General features: G+C 43.4%; 1 protein-coding gene across 2 annotated transcripts in view; it reads right to left on the reverse strand.

Annotated features, from left to right (window-relative positions):
• Nucleotides 1-288: 288 nt before the first annotated feature.
• Nucleotides 289-20,446, reverse strand: part of RAB18 (RAB18, member RAS oncogene family) — a 37,461-nt gene continuing 17,303 nt past the window's right edge. Inside the window, exons 4-7 of one of the 2 annotated variants that reach the window (XM_070428569.1) lie at nt 10,231-10,303; nt 7,212-7,330; nt 7,071-7,137; nt 289-1,599 (exon numbers count right to left, since the gene is read on the reverse strand). In XM_070428569.1, coding sequence (XP_070284670.1) covers nt 1,424-1,599; nt 7,071-7,137; nt 7,212-7,330; nt 10,231-10,303 — 435 coding nt within the window. In that variant the 3' untranslated portion in view covers nt 289-1,423. The remainder of the gene's footprint in view (nt 1,600-7,070; nt 7,138-7,211; nt 7,331-10,230; nt 10,304-20,446) is intronic. The other variant, XM_070428574.1, reaches the window with a different exon arrangement.

Below are 20,446 nucleotides of genomic sequence, written 5' to 3' on the forward strand. Positions count from 1 at the left end.
AAAGTAGAATGTAAGGTTTCAGGTGGAGGAGGACATTTCAGAAAGAACCCAACTTCAGGTAAATCCATTATCACATATATTGCAAAGATGACCCACAAAAATGCTTATCCTTTGCAACTGCATACAGAGAACAAAATGCCCAGAAATTAGTATCAGAATCTTACTGTGAAGGGTATTAGAGTGACTGACTTATCTGAAAAGACACATCACTTATTTGGGGGCTTAAATAGCAGAGGTCAATGTGAATTAAATAACATGAGTAAAAAAAAACATACAATGTACAATAGCTAGAGGTTAGAAAACTGAATATTGTGGGAAAGATTTATTAGTCTGTACAAGTTGGTTTTAATAAAATATTGACTACATGTTACAATAAATTACCAAGATTTTCATTGCAACACTATTTCCCCACACACATCAAAATCTGGAAGCACTATGTCTTTCTCAAATTGTCATTTAGTGTTTTTTATCCCAACCCTCAAAATACAGACATAGGTTTTTGAATATCAACAAGCCATTTATGGAAGTCATTAGATACAGCTATTCATAAACATTACACAGCTACAATGGAGGTACCTGAATGAACACCACCAACATTTATAGAAAAAGGTGTTGGTTTCAAAGTGTAAGTACAACATGAGCCACATAAACACTTTATTCGTGTCTTTCCGAAACCAAAATGGGGAAAACCTTATTGCCATTCTGCCAAACACCCACTAAAAATGCTGCATTAAGGGTCATGAATCCAATGTACATATCACAGAATTAAAACTCCAGTTAAGCAACTGAGCTACTCATTGAAGTAAATTAAAAAGATCAAACTTCTTTAACATATCAATGCTATTTTAGAAGCATCATCAGAACAGAGATTTAATTATAAATTGGCCTGGACTGCATTCTATAAAAAGAATTTTGCTTAGTACCACAAGAGAATCTGTCAGCAAACATCCTAGGGAAAGCTGTGGAATCATGCTTTGTGTTATTCTTGAAGAAACTCACCAGGTTGGATACCTGTAATCTCTCAGCAGTTGTAGGAGTTCTACATATCAATTAATTCAGTAATTGATAGGAGTATTTAAGCAAAAAAAAAAAAAAAAAAAAAAAAAAGACCAAAAGTAGACCTTGTTCTCACATATATTAGATAGGTGGATTTTTAAAAATCACATGATAAATGTAAATCATAAAATCAAGTGTACTTATAAAGGTACACCAATTTTATGTTACATAAAAAACTGTAAACTGCAAACTGTGCATGCTTACCATAACATTTTACCTGGGAAAGCCAATGAGTGAGATTTCTTGTAAATACTATGCCATGATACAAAACAAATATGTGCAAACTGCAAGGTCCCTAAAATAGCAGTTAAAGAGTTTATATACAGAAAGATGTCACTATCTGATCAACTATGGCATTTCCCAGAGTTTATAACACAGAACAATAACCTCCACAGGCTCCTCCTCCATGGCCTTCTTCCCTGTGTGACAGTTTGACTCCTTTATTCTGGTTCTCACTTTCCCACAGTCCAGGCGTCTGAATGATCTTTTCAACAAGTTCTTCAAAGGCACACTGTACACCATCACAGGTTTTTGCACTTGCCTCTGAAATTCAAGGGAAAATGTCATAGTATATTCCTTCTGATCATAGGTCTATGTTTTTATGGGAAACTATTATGGCATATATATCAGCCTACAATATGTAAAGACCCAAATCAACAATTTCCCCCCCCACAGGTTTATATTAGTGAACTTCCTCAAAGTCTCAGTGCCTGTCAGCTTTACCATTAACGCATCTCCCAGATTAGCTAACTTTCCACCACCTGCCAAAAGCTACAGTCAAAGCCACCAGCTTCATTCATCTGGGCCAGTGGTTCTCAACCTTCCTAATGCCGCAACCCTTTAACACAGTTCCTCATGTTGTGGTGACCCTCAACCATAAAATTATTTTTGTTGCTACTTCGTAACTGTAATTTTGCTACTGTTATGAATCGTAATGTAAATATCTGATATGCAGGATGTATTTAGGCAACCCTGTGAAAGGGTCATTCGACCCCCAAAGGGGTCGCGACCCACAGGTTGAGAACCGTTGATCTGGGCTATTGTATTGTAAGAGAATAACTAGCCTCTTGCTTCTGCTTCTCATGGTCCATTTTCTACACAAATGGGTCCTTTTTAAAAAAAGTATCAGATCACAGCACTATTCCCTTGCTTTCCACCACACTTAGAATTAAAATCTATTTCTTTACCATATCCAGTGAGGTCCAACATGACCTTTTTAAATCCCAGCTCCCATTATCACCAATCTTTCCCCAACACACACTGCTCCAGCCACAGCTTTCTTCCTGTTTCTTAAATACACTAAACTGGCTTCCACCTACCTCAGGAAATATCTGGTATTCTCTCAGCCTGAAATGCTCTCTCCCTCTAGGTTTTCATATGAGTGATTCTTGTTTAAATGTCATTGCTTTACAGAACTCTCCCTAATCAGTTCCCACACCGGTCATCCTCTCTTTCCTTACAATGTTTTATTTCTTTCAGAGGATTATTTACTTATTTGTTTCCTATACTAGAACATAGGCTCCATGAAAACAGGGAGTTCGTTCTATTTGCTATTATATCCTCAGTGGCCAATCAATATTTACTAAATAAACAAATATTGAAATGAAGGACACCCAGCAAGTAAGCTGTAGAGATAGTACTCAGTTCTTCTTAAACTCCCTATACCTTCCACTTACAGCACCCTGCTTCTACCTATATATGATGTGTTCCCATATTAATTTATTGATTATTAGTCAATTCTCACACTATGGACTAAATTGGTAATTCCTAAAGCTGGCTTCGCATTAGAATTAACTAGGATGTTTTTTATATATCGCCTTCTAGGCCTTCTTTCAAACCCATAATAAGGCCCAGGGGCCTATAATTTTGAAAAGCTCTGCAGGTGCTTCTGATATAGGTGGTCCACTTTTCTAGGTGAGGAGGTCAGCAAACTTTTTTTGTAAAGGGCCAGATAGTAAATATTTTAGGCTTTGTAGGCTGTATGGTTTCTATTGTAACTGAACTCTGCCATGAATCCAAAAGCAACCATAGACAATATGTAGGTAACTGAGGGTGGCTGTATTCCAATACAAATGATGGGGCCAAATTTGGCCCCTACTGTAGTTTGCCAAACCCTACTCTACTATGCTTCTGAAATATTAATCTGCATGCAAATCACATGAAGATTTTATTAAACTGCAGATTCTAATTCAGAAAATCTGGTTATAGCTTGAGATGAAGCATTTCTAGTAAGCTTCCAGGTGGTGCCACTGTTGCCAGCACATGAGCCAGCAAGGTACAACTTTAGCACTGGGAGCGTGGCTTTACTGAATGGCATAACATCCTGAGAGGAATAATTTGATTATGTTCTGTATGACTTTATATAATGAGATCCTATTTTTGATTACAGAAGGAAAAATAAAGAATCTGATTCTATAGTTAGATTTTATAGCATGAGACAACTATGAACTAAATACATCTATCTACACTAATAAAAGAGAAACATGGTAATTAGCGTACCACCGCTACCCTTCCCATTGGCTAATCAGCATATCCTTATGCAAATTAACTGTCAGCCAAGATGGCGGCCGGCAGCCAGGCAGCTGGAAGCAAACATGAGGCTTGCTTGCTCCAGTGACTGCAGACTCCAACTTCCCCGCCTGGCTTGCCGGCCTCTGAGTTGCAACTCTAAGAAACTATGTACTATGTTGCAAATAAGAAGCTAAACAAAACCCCAGAAACCAGCTTTCAGTGGGCCAGGATCTCAGAGCTGGAGTTATACATTGTTTTGATTATAGAACGAAAACAAACCAGATAGCTTCTTTCAGCAGCGGAAGCCTCAGAGCTAGAGCCAGAGCTAAAGCTGGCCCAAAATAAAAAAAATAAAAAAAGGAAAAAAAAGGAGCGGTTGGGAGCTTCAGTCAACTGCCAAACTGAAAGCAGCCCTCAGCTCCTCACCCAGACTGGCCAGGCACCCCAGTGGGGACCCCCACCCTGAAGGGTGTGTGACCAGATGCAAACAGCCATCATCACCTCATCCAGGCTGGCCAGGCACCCCAGTGGGGACCCCCACCCTGATCCAGGACACCCTTCAGGGCAAACCAGCCGGCCCCCAGGCCTCTATCCTATATAGTAAAAGGGTAATATGGCTCCCAGCACCGGGATCAGCGGAGCCACGAGGCCTCCTGGCACCGGATCAGTGTGACAGGGGGCAGCGCCCAAACCCCCTGATCACCCTGCGGCTCTGTGTGTGACAGGGTACGGCGCCCCAACCCCCCCCCCCGCCCCAAAGGCCCTGCTCTGTGTGTGACAGGGTAGAGCCATAACCTCCCCATCGGCCCTGCCCTGAGTGTGACAGTGGCGGTGCCCCAACCCCCTGATCGGCCCTGCTCTGTGGGTGATAGAGGGTGGTGCCCCAACCCCCCGCCCCCTACACGGGCCCTGCTCTGTGTGTGACAGGGTAGAGCCATAACCTCCCCATTGGCCCTGCCCTGAGTGTGACAGTGGCGGCGCCCCAAACCCCTGATCGGCCCTGCTCTGTGGGTGATAGAGGGCAGCGCCCCAACCCCCTGATCCGCCCTGCTGTGTGTGTGACAGGGGGCGGTGCCCTAACTCCCCTATCGGCCCTACTCTGTGAGTGACAGGGGGGAGCTCCTCAACCCTCTGATCGGCCCTGCTCTGTGCATGACAGGGGGGAGCTCCCCAACCCCCTGATTGGCCCTGCTCTGTGCATGACAGGGTACGGAGCCCCAACCCCCCTGATGGGCCCTGCTCTGTGTGTGACAGGGGGCAGCACCCCAACCCCGATTGGCCCTACCCTGAGCGTGACTAGGGGTGGCATTGCAACCTCCCAATCTGCCCTGCTCTGTGCATGACAGGGGGTGGCGCCCCAACTCCCCAATCAGCCCTGCTCTGAGCCCGACCAGGGGCTGCACCTAGGGATTGGGCCTGCCCTCTGCCACCCAGGAGCAGGCCTAAGCCAGCAGGTCGTTATCTCCCGAGGGGTCCCAGACTGCGAGAGGGCACAGGCCGGGCTGAGGGGCCCCCCTTTTCCCCCCTGAGTGCACAAATTTTTGTGCACCGGGCCTCTAGTCTACACTAATAAAAGAGAAACATGGTAATTGGCGTACGACCGCTACCCTTTTCATTGGCTAATCAGTGAGTATATGCAAATTAACTGTCAGCCAAGATGGCGGCCGGCAGCCAGGCAGCTGGAAGCAAACATGAGGCTCACTTGCTTCAGTGACTACGGACTCCAACGTTCCCCGCCTCACTTTCCGGCCTCTCAGTTGCAACTCTAAGCAACTATGTACTATGTTGCAAATAAGAAGATAAACAAAAGCCCAGAAACCGGCTTTCAGTCAGCCGGGCTTTAGCAACATTGTATCGATGTTTTCAGCTGTGAGGCCTCAGAGCTAAAGCTGGCCCAGAATAAAAGAAAAAAAAAAAAAGAAAACAAGGAGCGGTTGGAAGCTTCAGTCACTCGCTTCAGGAAAACAGCCCTCAGCCCCTCACCCAGACTGGCCAGGCACCCCAGTGGGGACCCCCGCCCTGATCCAGGACACCCTTCAGGGCAAACCGGCTGGCTCCCACCCATGCACCAGGCCTCTATCCTATATAGTAAAAGGGTAATATGCCTCCCAGCACCCAGATCAGCGGAGCAGCGAGGCTCCCGGCACCGGGATCAGCGTGACAGGGGGCAGCGCCCAAACCCCCTGATCTCCCTGCGGCTCTGTGTGTGACAGGGGGCGGGGCCACAACCTCCCTATCTGCCCTGCTCTGTGCCTGATAGGGGGGAGCTCCCCAATTCCCTGATTGCCCTGCGGCTCTGTGTTTGACAGGGTGCAGCGCACCAACCCCCTGATCGGTACTGCTCTGTGTGTGACAGGGTGCGGCGCCCCAACCCCGCCCCCTCCCCCCCACGGGCCCTGCTCTGTGTGTGACAGGGTAGAGCCATAACCTCTCCATTGGCCCTGCCCCGAGTGTGACAGTGGCAGCGCCCCAACCCCCTGATCAGCCCTGCTCTGTGGGTGATAGAGGGTGGCGCCCCAACCCCCCTCCACGGGCCTTGCTCTGTGTGTGACAGGGTAGAGCCATAACCTCCCCATTGGCCCTGCCCTGAGTGTGACAGGGTGCAGCGCCCCAACCCCCTGATCTGCCCTGCTCTGTGTGTGACAGGGGGCGGTGCCCCAACTCCCCTATCAGCCCTACTCTGTGAGTGACAGCGGGGAGCTCCTCAACCCCCTGATCAGCCCTGCTCTGTGTGTGACAGGGGCGGTGCCCCAACTCCCCTATCGGCCCTACTCTGTGAGTGACAGCGGGGAGCTCCTCAACAGGCCTCTATCCTATATAGTAAAAGGGTAACTGCCCTGCTCTGTGCGTGACAGGGTACGGAGCCCCAACACCCCTGATGGGCCCTGCTCTGTGCGTGACAGGAGGCAGCACCCCAACCCCCTGATGGGCCCTGCTCTGTGCGTGACAGGGGGTGGCGCCGCAACCCCCCAATTGGCCCTACCCTGAGCGTGACTGAGGGTGGCATTGCAACCTCCCGATCCGCCCTGCTCTGTGCATATTGGGGGCGGTGCCCCAACTCCCCAATCAGCCCTGCTCTGAGCCTGACCAGGGGCTGCACTTAGGAATTGGGCCTGCCCTCTGCCACCCGGGAGCAGGCCTAAGCCAGCAGGTCGTTATCTCCTGAGTGGTCCCAGACTTCGAGAGGGCACAGGCCGGGCTGGGGGACCGCCTCCCCCACCCCGAGTGCACAAATTTTTTGTGCACCGGGCCTCTAGTCTATAATAATAAAAGCGTAATATGCTAATTAGACCGGGCGACCTTCCAGACGAAGCTGGGGCTGCACGGGAAGCCCAACTGGAAGGAAGCTGGTGCCAGCAGCCGGGGGAAGGAAGGCCTACTCTTGCACAAATTTTGTGCATCGGGCCTCTAGTATCATTTATAATTCATTGAGAAAAATTTAACAGAAATTCCATTTTTAAATTGCTCATTAACAATGAAATGATAAATATTCACACACCTACCTATAAATAACATGGAATGCTTTCGTGCAAATTTCAGGCCTTCGTTTCTATCAACTTCACGATTTTCCTAGAAGATGGATGCAAAGATTTTAAAAAGCTACCAAGACACAGAGAAAAAATGCCAAGTGTCTAACTTCTTACCTTATCGATTTTATTTCCAACTAGCATGTTTACTATGTCATTTCTTGTGCAGTATGTTTCCAATTCATTTAACCAATTATCCAGCTTAACAAAGGTGTCTCTTCGTGTGACATCATAAACTGAAATAAAAAGAGTCATTTATTAAATAAGAATTTAAAAATAAGAGCAATGATATCATATTTTTGATATGATAATAAAAACTAACATTACCATATAGGGAAATCTGATTTTTTAAGTCTTTGATGCTTAACAATCAGTATTTACTAATTCAAAAGAAGAAACAAGTACATCAAAAAAAATACACATACACATTTCAATTTTATTAACATACACTGTTAAGAAGAATTAAGTTATATCCTGTGCGATAACTGAAAATTAATTGAAGCAAAACAACTGCTGCCCCCATTCATAACAATAAGAAAATGAAATCTGTATAAAAACCAAGTGTTTTGGTTCAAATCTGTGGCAAAATACCACAAATTTTACATGAATTTAAACATCTATGACCCTGTTGATTTGTTTCTTACAAAGACCAGAATTTGAAAACCCAAGTAAAATTAGTACATGGGATCCTGACTGTCTTCCTCTGTTATCACTTTCACATTATCTGCACTATAGTAAGTAAAGAGCTTTATTAATTTACAGTATTTTCTAAACTTAGGAGGTGCTAAAACCAAAACAGTAAGACTCACTGTCAAATAGAAGTAAAACCAAAGCCTCACAAGTCACAATTTGAAAGAATTCTCCCTACAACTGGTCAATATTCATTTTAAACCATTTCCCAGGAGCATTAAAAAACACTTTTAATGCAAGCCTGCAAGATAGAGCAGCATCTGAGGTGTGAGGTGTAGGTTCTGTTGCTCCAGAGCCTGGCCTCCAAGCCTCCCAGCCCAGGAGAGCATCTGTCAGCTCTGGCTGGCTCTATTACAGGAATGTCACTGATCATGATGAAAATCCCAGAAATGTGGAGTTTCTTGACAAGACATCTAAAAATGTTGGAGGATCTGTGGGGGCTCCAGCATGTAGTAATGTAATGAAATTATAGATTCAAGTGGATGGAAAGGGGAAGATCGTGGATACCAAGTATAAAACATTTGGCTATGGTTCTGCAACTGCCTCCAGCTCATTGGCCACTGAACGGCTAAAAAAGGAAGACAGTGAAGGAAGCCTTGACCATCAAAAACACAAATATCATCAAGGAACTCTGCTTTCTCCCTGTGGAACTGCACTGTACCACACTGGCTGAAGATACAACCAAGGTCACCCTGGCTAATTACAAACTGAAACAAGAATCCAAGAAAGGCAAGGTGAAGAAGAAATGAGCCCTTGGCAAAGCTTCCAGCAGAACACATCAGCTGCCAGCCCACCAGCCATGCAGTCACCATAGATTCCAAAAGCCCCTCGCACACTATAATAAAAGAGCTATGTGATACCCACATTTGTGGCTCTACTGCAAGCAAAATACAGTTTAGTTATTCTGAATCCTGTGGTTTCTTTCAGCCCACTTTTATCACTTTAACCCAATTTGTGTATATTTTGTATTGTGTGTATGGCCTTAAAAGTGAAATCAGTAAGTCTCAAGTTTTGATAGTACATGAAATTCACAAAGATTTATTTTACCTGAATCTACTTTGGGGAACATTACCAAAACTCCTTAGTATGTTTATTAGATAGAACTAAGTATTATACATAAAACAGATCTGCATATATATAATAAAATAATGTAAGAACAAAACATAAAGGACAAGCACTTTTCAATAAGTTACAATGAGAATCCACATTTGGTTTTTAAATTTTGTGTGATTATAAATCAACAGTGTTAAGGGCTTTGTGCTATTTTTTTAATGACTAATAAAATGCCACTAACTGAAGATCAGTTTTTGGTAATACTCTGAGACCAACTATATGTGGATTAATCCTCAATTATTTCCTTAGTAACATGTACTTTTAAGTCTAATAAATTAGTCTGACCTTTATTTTTTCATTGTTAGACAAAGGGTTGAAAATAAATTTTGAAAGTTCTGTTACCATTGTAATTAGCTGATATTAGTAATAGGAAAGGAGCAAAGGGAAGGCCAGACATTATGAGCATGGTCATCTGGGCAGCTTCACCAGAAGGCTGAAACTTTACACTTCCCAGGAAACCACCATTCCCCACAGATCACCATGGGAAGGGGTCCAAAAAGGGGAAGATACAGGCAAACACCCTCCCTACGTCAGGGTGGTGTAGGGAAGGTGCTTGTCTGTCAGCCTAACCTGGGAACAAAAATAATTGGCCAGAGGGGAGGAGCCAATGCAAGCCCACAAAAATTTGGGAATGCAATGAACTCAGCTGGGAACACAAGCTAAACTAGCCAGATGCTGGACTGGACTTGCAAATATAGAATGGAGATTCTGGGTATTGGCTTTAATCCTAGCATTGCTGAAGATAAGATTGGACTTTTACCATGGCAAGATGAAAGGAGATGGGACCTTGGAAACACAGGAGTTTAATTCCACATAAATAAAACTTTCCACAAAACTTCATCCTCCCGTGGAGAGCTCTGAAAATTCTTATCCCAGAATCACCCCCGTCCTAGCCAGTATGGCTCAGTGGATAACAGCCTGTGGTCTGAAGGGTTCCAGGTTCAATTCCAGGCAAGGGCACATGCCCAGGTTGCGGGCTTGATCCCAAATAGGGAGAGCGTGCAGGAGGCAGCCGATCAATGATTCTCTCTCATCATTGATGTTTCTGTCTCTCTCTCCCTCTCCCTTCTTCTCTGAAATCAATAAAAATATATTTTTTTAAAAAGCACCCCAAGAAGCCCACTTCCACGGGCAATGGGTGTGGACACAGGGAGCACCTCACCAATAACCATTTCAATATTTATTAATATTAAATGAAGTTAGTACAATGTCAAGTTACACAAAAGTAGCCCTAAAGAAAAATAAAAACATATTGATGTTCACAGATAAGGAAAATCAGAAATTACTATAATAAACAACATTTTAAAAATAGTATATTAAAGTAAAAACTTACCTAATATAACACCCTGTGCACCTCTATAATAGCTGGGAGTTAATGTTCTGAACCTCTCTTGACCAGCAGTATCCTAAAAGTGACAATCAATTACTATTGAATTAAAAAAGTATAAATAACAAACATTCAAAACACTAAGAGTAAAAAGTAAACAGCATTATTAAAAATATCAATGCACAAGCTGATTTAAAATTTGAAATTTAAATGAGTTCTCTTAATGACAAGTGTTATGTATAGATATAAAAGCCTAAGCAACAGTTACGACCAGATGACCAGAAGACCAGAAGACCGGCTGGTAGCTATGACGTGCACTGACCACCAGGGGGCAGATGCTCAATGCAGAAGCTGCCCCCTGGTGGTCAGTGTGCTCCCACAACCAACCTCCCGCAGCCAGCCAACTTCCCACGGTCCCTCCTCCCGGATGGCCGGGTGGTCAGTGCGCTCCCACAGCCAACCTCCCGTGGCTGGCCAACCTCCTGCGGTCCCTCCCCCTGGCTGGCCCATCGGCCCAATCACCGGCCAGTCCAAGGGACCCCATCCATACACGAATTTGTGCACCGGGCCTCTAGTATTAAATACTAGTAAAATTAAATGCTGACTCATCTCTCAAAAATGCACCTAAGTAAAGGTGTTCTACCACTTTGGATTTAAGATTTTTATCAGACACAAAACCTATTTCATTGAAAGCTATGATTCTCAACTCTGGCTGCGCAATGAAATTTCCTGGATAACAGGTTCCAACCTACAAACATTCTAATTTGATTGGTCTAGTCTAGGGACTGAGGGAAGTTTTTAAGATCTTCCCAGGTGATTCTAACATAAAATCATGGTTGAGAACCACTGATTTAAAGAGAATTACAGGGTGTCTTATTTTAGGTAAGCAACTTTTAGGTTGGACTTTTTAAAGTGTCTTCTTTACCAGTATATCTTCTTTTAGGAAAATGCATAAAACCAAACCACTCCTTATTTCTGACTCATGCTGGGGGTAATAAACATAAACTGTACACTAGCAGGAAATTAAGATTTCATGAGGAAGAAACCTCATCTGCTTAAGCACCAGGTTAACCCCAGGGCCTAGAGAAAGTCCTGCCATTGGATAGCTGCTCAACTTCTGTTGGGGGAAAACAAAATGAAAAAACTAGCAAGTTTCTACTTCCAGGATGGTTCTTTCTACCTTCTTTCTACTATCCTTGGACTGTGGCTTCAAGGTATCTAAGATTATGCAAAGCAGCAGTTGGCAATTTGCTGCCTCAGCTCACCATGTATTTTATTATATAAGGTTTTATTAAAGTTTTATTGGAACATAGCCAGGCCCATTTACTCATGTACTGCCATATGGCCCACTTTAGAGTTGAACTAAATATTAAATATTCACCCTTTTATGGAAAAGTTTGCACCAGAGAAGACAAGGGTTGAGGGACTGTGTGAAAAGGGTTAAAGGATCAAAAAGTACAAATTGGTAGTCACAAAACTGTCACGGGGATGTAAAATACAGCATTGGAATATAATCAATAATACTGTAATAACTAGCCGAAACCGGTTTGGCTCAGTGGATAGAGCGTCGGCCTGCGGACTGAAAGGTCCCAGGTTCGATTCCGGTCAAGGGCATGTACCTGGGCAGCTGGTCGATGTTTCTCTCTCATCGATGTTTCTAACTCTCTATCTCTCTCCCTTCCTCTCTGCAAAAAATCAATAAAATATATTTAAAAAAAAAAAAAAAAAAATACTGTAATAACTATGTATGGTGCCAGGTGGGTACTAGAAAACAGTGTGGAACACTATAAAGTTTATGATTGTCTAACTACAATAATGTACACCTGAAACTAATATAATATAACTAGAGGCCCGGTGCACGGATTCATGCACCAGTGGGGTCCCTTGGCATAGCCTGCGGGGATTGGGCCGAAACCAGCAGTCCAACGCCGCCTGCCACTCCTGCTCATCCCAGCCCCCGCTGTGCCTGCTGCCACCGCTGCTCAGTAGGCTCACTGCCACTCCGCTGCGGTCTCCGGGATGCAGCCGCCAGCCGTGAGCCCTGCGTCTAGCGCTCGTCGGTCAGGTGAACAGCACTCCCACTGTGGAAGCACACTGACCACCAGGGGGCAACTCCCGAGTTGAGTATCTGCCCCCTGGTGGTCAGTGTGTGTCATAGCAACCAGCTGACCAGTAGTTCAGTCGCTTGGGCTTTTATATATATAGACTAGAGCATGTGGGGTCTATGCATCAGTGGGGTCCCTCGGCCTGACCTGCGGGATTGGGCTGAAACAAGCTCTCCGACATCCCCCGAGGGGTCCCAGATTGTGAGAGGGTGCAGGCCAGGCCAAGGGACTCCACCGGTGCATGATCAAGGCCGAGAAGGGACTGTGGGAGGGCTCCAGGGCTTGTCTGGCCCGTCTCGCTCAGTCCCATTCAGCCAGACCCCAGCAGCAAGCTAACCTACCAGTTGGGGCGTCTACACCCTGATGGTCATTGCACGTCATAGTGAGCAGTTGAGTGGCCTTAGCATATCATTAGCATATTACACTTTGATTGGTTGAACAGATGACCGAACACTTAGCATATTAGGCTTTTATTATATAGGATAATTAATGTAAACTAATTGGAAAATATAATTAAAAAAGAGTTTATAGCCTGTTAATGTAAAGTATCCTGAAAAAAAGGAAAGCTGTATATCAAATGTCAACTTAGCTACCATCCCCATGGTTGTAAATTTGAATTTAGCCATGGAGCAAACAGAAGCTAGCTCCTTTACATATAAAACATGCTAATAACCTCCAAGAGGTTTAGAAGGTTGGAGAAAAATTTTAAACCAGCAGTGACAGGCTCCAGCAACAACAAGTTTCTTTCCCTCACCACAGTAGACAATGCCTCAAGAAAATAACAATAAGGTAAAGTGTGGTTTGAGGTAATTTATAGCCTAGAAGAGAAACTTAGGAAAATAACTTTGATGTAAGCCACTCTGCACATTCATTGCTCTGCCACAGATCAATTTACATAAATGTAGAATGTCCTTGGCTTCCAGATTCTCACCACTATAGAAACTGCCCCCATCCCGACCCCTGCAATGTTAAAGTAAAAAAGTATTAAACTTTCTAGCTCTGGCCATGTGTCTCAGTTGGTTGGAGTGTCATCCCATAACCCAAAAGGTCAAAGGTTTGATTCCCAGTTAGGGCACATACTCAGATTGTGGGTCAGTACAGGAGGCAACCGATATTTCTCACATTGATGTTTCTCTGTCTCTCCCTCTCCCTTTCTCTCTCTCTAAAATCAATAAAAACATATCAAGTGAGGATTTTTTAAAAAAATTAAACTTTCTAAAGAAATAAATTTATGATGAAAAAATAATTTCTTTTTACAGAAGTTCTCCTTGCTTCAAAGTTTCTTATAAAACCTGCCTCTGATATTTAAAATTATTCAATTTGCATGTTTACTCTCAAAACAATATTGAATTAAAAGCTGCATAAAGTGAAATGGATTTACTATCCAACACAGTTTATAATATTGACAATGTGATATAGATCAGGGCAAGGACCAAGCATGAAATATTTTTGTCCAAAGACTTTTTGTTATAACAGGAAAAAAGTCATTCTACTTGCATAGTGAAAATATCCACAATTTAATAATTAATTTCTAGAACTAGCAGAAAACTATTTGAATATAAGACCCATATATATGCCTTCTATAAGAGACCCACCTCAGAACAAAAGATACACATAGACAGAAAGTAAAGGAATGGGAAAAAAATTTCATGCAAATGGAAATTAAAAAATAGGTGGGCTAGCAATACTTACAGCAGACATATTGACTTTAAAGGCTATAGCAAGAGACAAAAAATTACTCTACATAATGATAAACGGAGCAATCAAACAAGAGGATATAAACCTTGTAACATTTATGAACCCAACACAGAACACCTAAATACATAAAGCAAATCTTGATGGACATAAAGGGAGAGATCAACAATAATACAGTCATAGAAGGGGATTTTAACACCCCACTGACATCAATGGATAGATCTTCCGGACACAAAATCAACAAGAAAACAGCCACCTCAAATGACACATTACACCAGATGGATTTAATTGATAAATTCAGAGCATTTTAACTCAAAGCAGCAGAATATACATTCTTTTCAAGTGCCATAGAATATTTTCGAGGATAGATGACATGTCAAGACATAATACAAGTCTCAATAAATTTAGGAAGACTGAAACTATATCAAGCATTTTCTCTGACTAAACGGTATGAGATTAGAAATCAATAACAAGAAAAAAAAAACTAAAAAACACACAAACATTTGGAGACCACATAGCATGTTACTAAGCAATAACTGGGTAATAAATGAGATCAAGGAATAAATCAAAACATGCCTTGAAACAAATGAAAATAAGAACACAACAACCCAAAAATTTATGGGATACAACAAACGAAGTCCTAAGAAGGAAATTCATAGCATTACAGAAAACAAGAAACAGAATAATTTCAAATAAACAATCTAACATTACACTTAAAGGTATTGAAAAAAGAACAACAAACAAAGCCCAAAGTGAGTAGAAGAAAGAGAATAATAAAATCAGAGCAGAAATAAACAAAATAGAGTCTAAAAAAAAAATCTAAAGTTCAATGAAACCAAGAGCTGTTTCTTTGAAAAGATAAACAAGGTTGATAAACTCTTAAGCAGACTCATCAAGAAAAAAGGAGAAAGGCCTGGCTGGTGTGGCTCAGTGGTTGAGTGTTGACCTATAAACCAGGAGGTCAGGGTTGGATTCCTGGTTAGGGCACAGGCCTGGGTTGCAGGCTCGATCCCCAGTAGGGGGCGTGCAGGAGGCAGCCAATCACGATGCTCTCTCATCGTTGATGTTTCTATCTCTCTCCCTGTCCCTTCCTCTCTGAAATCAAAATTTAAAAAAAAAAGAGAACACAAAGTCAGATATGAAAGAGAAGTAACTGACACCATAGAAATTTATAAAAAAAAATATTACAAACAACTATATGCCATCAAATTGGACAATCTGGACAAAATGGATAAATTCCTAGAAACATACAGTCTTCCAAACTGTATCATGATAATCAGAGAATCTGAATAGACAGATTACAACTAGTGAAATTGAAGCAGCAATCAAAAAATTTCCAACAAACAAAAGTCCTGGACTAGATGGCTTCACAGATGAATTTTACCAAACATTCAAAAAAGAACTAACACATTGCTTTATCAAACTACTAGAGGCCCGGTGCACAAAAATTCATGCACTGGGAGCGGGGGGGGGGGGGGAATGTCCCTCAGCCCAGCCTGCACCCTCTCCAATCTGGGACCCCCTGGGGGACATCCCTCTCACAATCCAGGACTGCTGGCTCCCAAATGCTTGCCTGCCTGCCTGCCTGATTGCCCCTAACTGCTTCTGCCTGCCAGACTGATCACCCCCTAACCACTCCTCTGCCAACCTGATCGATGCCTAACTGCTCCCCTGCCGGCCAGATCACCCCCAACTGTCCTCCCCTGCCAGCCTAGTTGCTCCAACTGCCCTCCCCTACAGGCCTGGTTTCCCTCCAACTGCCCTCCCCTGCTGGCCCGGTCGCCCCTAACTGCCCACCCCTGCTGGCCTGGTCACCCCTAACTACCCTCCCGTGCAGGCCTGGTTACCCCCAACTACCCCCCCTGCCAGCCTGGTCCCCCCCAACTACCCCCACCACCACCCTGGCCTCCCTCCAACTGCCCTCCCCTGCTGGCCTGGTCTCCCTCCAACTGCCCTCCCCTGCTGGCCTGGTCACCCCCAACTGCCCTCCTTTGCCGGCCTGGTCACCCCTAACTGCCCACCCTTGCCAGCCTGGTCACCCCCAACTGCCCTCCCCTGCTGGCCTGGTTGCCCCTAACTGCCCTCCCCTGCTGGCCATCTTGTTGCGGCCATCTTTTGACCACATGGAGGCGGCCATCTTTGACCACAAGGGGGTAGCCGGATTGTGAGGGTGTGGCAGTTAATTAGCATATCCCCTCCTTATTGGCTGTGGGTGCCACCATCTTTGAGGGTGGGGCAATCAATTAGCATATTCCCTCCTTATGTGGGTGCCACCATCTTTTGCGATGGAGTGAGAGTCAATTAGCATATTCCTCCTTTATTAGATAGGATTCCAAAAAAATTCAAGAGAAGGGAAGACCCACAAACTTAGTTTACAAGGCCAGCATTACCCTGATTCCAAATCTAGATAGAGACAATACAAAAAAAGAAAATTATAGGCCAATTCCCTGATGAACATAGATGCTTAAATCCTCTATAAAATATTAGCACACTGGATCTAGCAATAAATTGAAAAGATCATACACCATGATCAAATGTGATTTATTCTGAGGATGCAAGGTTGGTACATTAGCTGCAAATCACTAAACATGATATACCGCATAAACAAAATGAAAGATAAAAATCACATGATCATATCAATAGATAAAGAAAAAGCATTTTATAAAATCCAGCACCCATTTATGATAGAAACTCACAGCAAAGTGTGAACAGAAGGAATATACCTCAACATAATAAAGGCCATATATGACAAACACACAGACAACATCATACACAATGGGAAAAACTAAAAGTGTTTTCCTTAAGATCAGGAACAAGATAGGGATGTCTGCTTTCATCATTCTTATGCAACACTAGAGGCCTGGTGCACAACATTCATGCACTGGGGCTAGGGGTGTCCCTCAGCCCGGTCTACACCCTCTCACAGTCCAAGACCCCTTGCTCCTTACCACCCACCTGCAGTGGAGGCAGGAAAGGCTTCCGCCACAACTGCTGAGCTTGCCAGCCATAAGCCCGGCTTTTGGCTGAGCAGCGCTCCCCCTGTGGGAGCACACTGACCACCAGGGGGCAGCTCCTGCATTAAGCATCTGCCTCCTGTGGTCAGTGCGTGTCATAGTGACCAGGCATTCTGCCGTTCAGTTGATTTGCATATTAGAATTTTATTATAAGGACTAGTGGCCCGGTGCACGAAATTTGTGCACATTAAAAGGGGATTAATTAGAGGAAATATTTTAATATTGCTATTTGCCGTTTCTCTATAATAGCAGTGTGAGAGATGAAAGAAAATTAGTAAAATGTATACGAAAATCTTCCTCCTGTCAGAGTCTGGGGTGCACCACGGGACCCAGAGTCAAGTCCCCACCCACCCATGTGTGCCTCAAAATTGCACGAGACCTAAACCCAGCCGCCCCCCCGCCCCAATTGGGCTAGATCTAGACCCGGCCGGTCCCACCCTTGTCAAACCCCTCCGGGTAGGGGGGGCGCAGCCTCAGGTCCCCTGGCCTGGCACCAGGGTGGGGGTCGCACCTTGAGGTCCCCCATCAAGTCTCGCTGGGTGGGGGGCGTGGCCTCAGGACCCCTGGTCCAGCGCTGGGGTGAGGGGCACACCTTGAGGTCTCCTGTTAAGCCCCGCCAGGGTGGGGGGCACGGCCTCAGGTCCCCTGGCCCGGTGCTGGGGCGGGGGGCATGGCCTGAGGTCCCCCGTCAAGCCCCACTGAGCGGGGGCCGCGACCTGAGGTCCCCTGGCCTGGCACCGGGCGGGGGGCATGCGCACGGCCTGAGGTCCCCTGTCAAGCCCCACGGGGAGGGGGGGCACACAGTCTCAGGTCCCTGATTGCTCCTTAAGGCTCGTTATGGGAACTTGGCCTCAGCTGTGGGTGCAGCCATCTTTGTGGCGGAGTGACTGTCAATTTGCATATTCCCTCTTTATTATATAGGATAGTACTGGAAATCAAACAAGAAGGAATAGAAGACATCCAAATGGAAAAGGAGTAAAATTGTCATTATTTGCAAATGACATGATACTGTATATAGAGAAGCCTAAAGACCCTACCAAAAAAAACTAGGCTGACACATGAATTCAGTAACTAGCAGGATACAAAATAAATATTTAGAAATCAGTTGCATTTTTATGCACCAATTATAAACTATCAGAAAGGAAAACTAAGAAAAAAATTCCATTTACAATTGCATAAGAAAACACACCTAGAAATAAATTTAATGAAGGATGTTAAAAGACCTGTACTCAAAAAATTATAAGACACTGAAAAAAGCATCTAAAGAAGATATAAATAAGTGAAAGCATATACCATGTTCATGGATCGGAAGAATTAACATCATTAAAATGTCCATGTTGCCCTGGCTGGCTTGGCTTAGTGGGACAAAGCGTCAGCCTGTGGACTGAAGAGTCCTGGGTTCGATTCCAGTCAAGGGCACCAACATCAGTTGCAGGCTCCTTCCTGGTCCAGGCCCTGGTCGGGGCGTGTACAGGAGGCAACCAATTAATGTGTTTCTCTCACATCAATATTTCTCTCCATCTTTCGGTCTCTCTTCCACTCTCCCTAAAAATCAATGGAAAAATATCCTCAGGTGAGGACTGAGGGAAAAAAAAGTCCATGCTAACTAAAGCAATCTATAGATTCAACACAATTCTATCAGATACCAATGGCATATTTCACAGAACTAAAACAAATATACAAAAATATTTACATGGAACCACAAAAGACCCTGAATAACAGTAATCTTGAAAAAGAAGAACAAAGTTGGAAAAATCATGCTACCTGACATCAAACTAAACCACAAAGCCCTAATCAAAACAGCATGGGACTGGCATAAAATATAGATCAATGGAACAGAATAGAGAGCCTAGAAATAAACCCACTCCTTATGGTTAATTAACATTTGATAAAGGAGGCAAGAATGTAAAGTAGAATAAAGGTGTCTATTTAATAAATGGTGTTAAGAAAATTGGACGGCGGGCAAGGGTCGGCTGGAAGGGTTCAACGGGGGTGGGGGGAAGGGTATGTAATACTTTCAACAATAAAGATTTTTTAAAAAAGAAAGATGGACAGATAACATGCAAAAAATGTTAGACCAACTTCATACACCATACACAAGAATAAACTCAAAATGGATTAAGGATTTAAATGTAAGACTCAAAACTATAAAAATCCTAACAGAAAACATAGGCAGTAAAGTCTCAGACATTTTTCTTAGTAATATTTTTTTCTGATATATTTCCTAGGGCAAGGGAAACAAAAGAAAAATGTAAAAAAAGAAACTATATCAAACTAAAATGTTTTTGTACAGCAAAAAAAAAAAAAAAAACAACCATCAACAAAGTGAAAAGGCAACTTAATGAATGGGAGAATTTACACCACCACCAAAAAAATGAACAATACAATTTTTTAAATGGGCAAAAGACTTGAATAGACCTTTCTCCAAAAAAGACATACAGTTGGTCAACAGACACATGAAAAGGTACTCAACATCACTAATCATCAGAGAAATGCAAATTAAAACGACAAAGACATATCACCTCACACCTGTCAGAATGGCTATCATCAATAAATCATTAAACAACTGTTGGCAAGAATGTGGAGAAAAGGGAACCTACATTCCCTGTTGGTGTGAATGCAGATTGGTATAGCCACAGTAGAAAACAGTGTGAAGTTTCCTCAAAGAGTTAAAAATGGAACTGCCTTAAGAGCCAGGGATTCCACTTCTGGGATAATATCCAAAGAAACCTGAAATACTAATTCAAAAGAGTATATGCACCTCTGTGTTCATTGTAGCGTTATTTACAACTAGTGTCCCGGTGCATGGATTCGTGCACATTGAAAGGAAATTAACTAGAAGAAATATTTTAATATCATTATTCACCCTTTCTCTATAATAGAAGGGTCAACCAAATTCACGATCGACAATGACACGCGTGCAATTGGTGCCACTGAGAGCTTTATATGTATCGCGCATGTGCAAGTCAACTTAGCCTTTTATATATATATAGATAGCTAAGACTTGGAAGCAGCCCATCAGTAGATGAGTGAAAAAAAAAAGCAGGGGACATTTACACAATGGAATACTACTCAGTCATAAAAAAGAAGGAAGTCTTACCTTTTGTGACAGCATGAATGGACCTGAAGAGTATTATGCTAAGTGAAATAAGCCACTCAGAGAAAGACAAATACCATATGATTTCACTTATATGTGGAATCTAATGAACAAAATAAACTAGCAAACAAAATAGAAACAAACTCATAGATACAGAGAACACTCTGACTGCTGTCACATGGGGAGGTTGTTTGTGGTGGGGGCCCAGTCAAAAAGATGAAAAGATTAAGAAAAAATAAAAACTCATAGACACAGACAATAATATGGTGATTACCAGAAGAAAAAAGGAGGGGAGGGGCGGTGAAAGGAGA

Source organism: Myotis yumanensis, unplaced genomic scaffold (assembly GCF_028538775.1).
Source record: "Myotis yumanensis isolate MYYU_CA2020_CCGP unplaced genomic scaffold, mMyoYum1.0.hap1 SCAF_1, whole genome shotgun sequence".
Taxonomy (NCBI): domain Eukaryota; kingdom Metazoa; phylum Chordata; class Mammalia; order Chiroptera; family Vespertilionidae; genus Myotis; species Myotis yumanensis.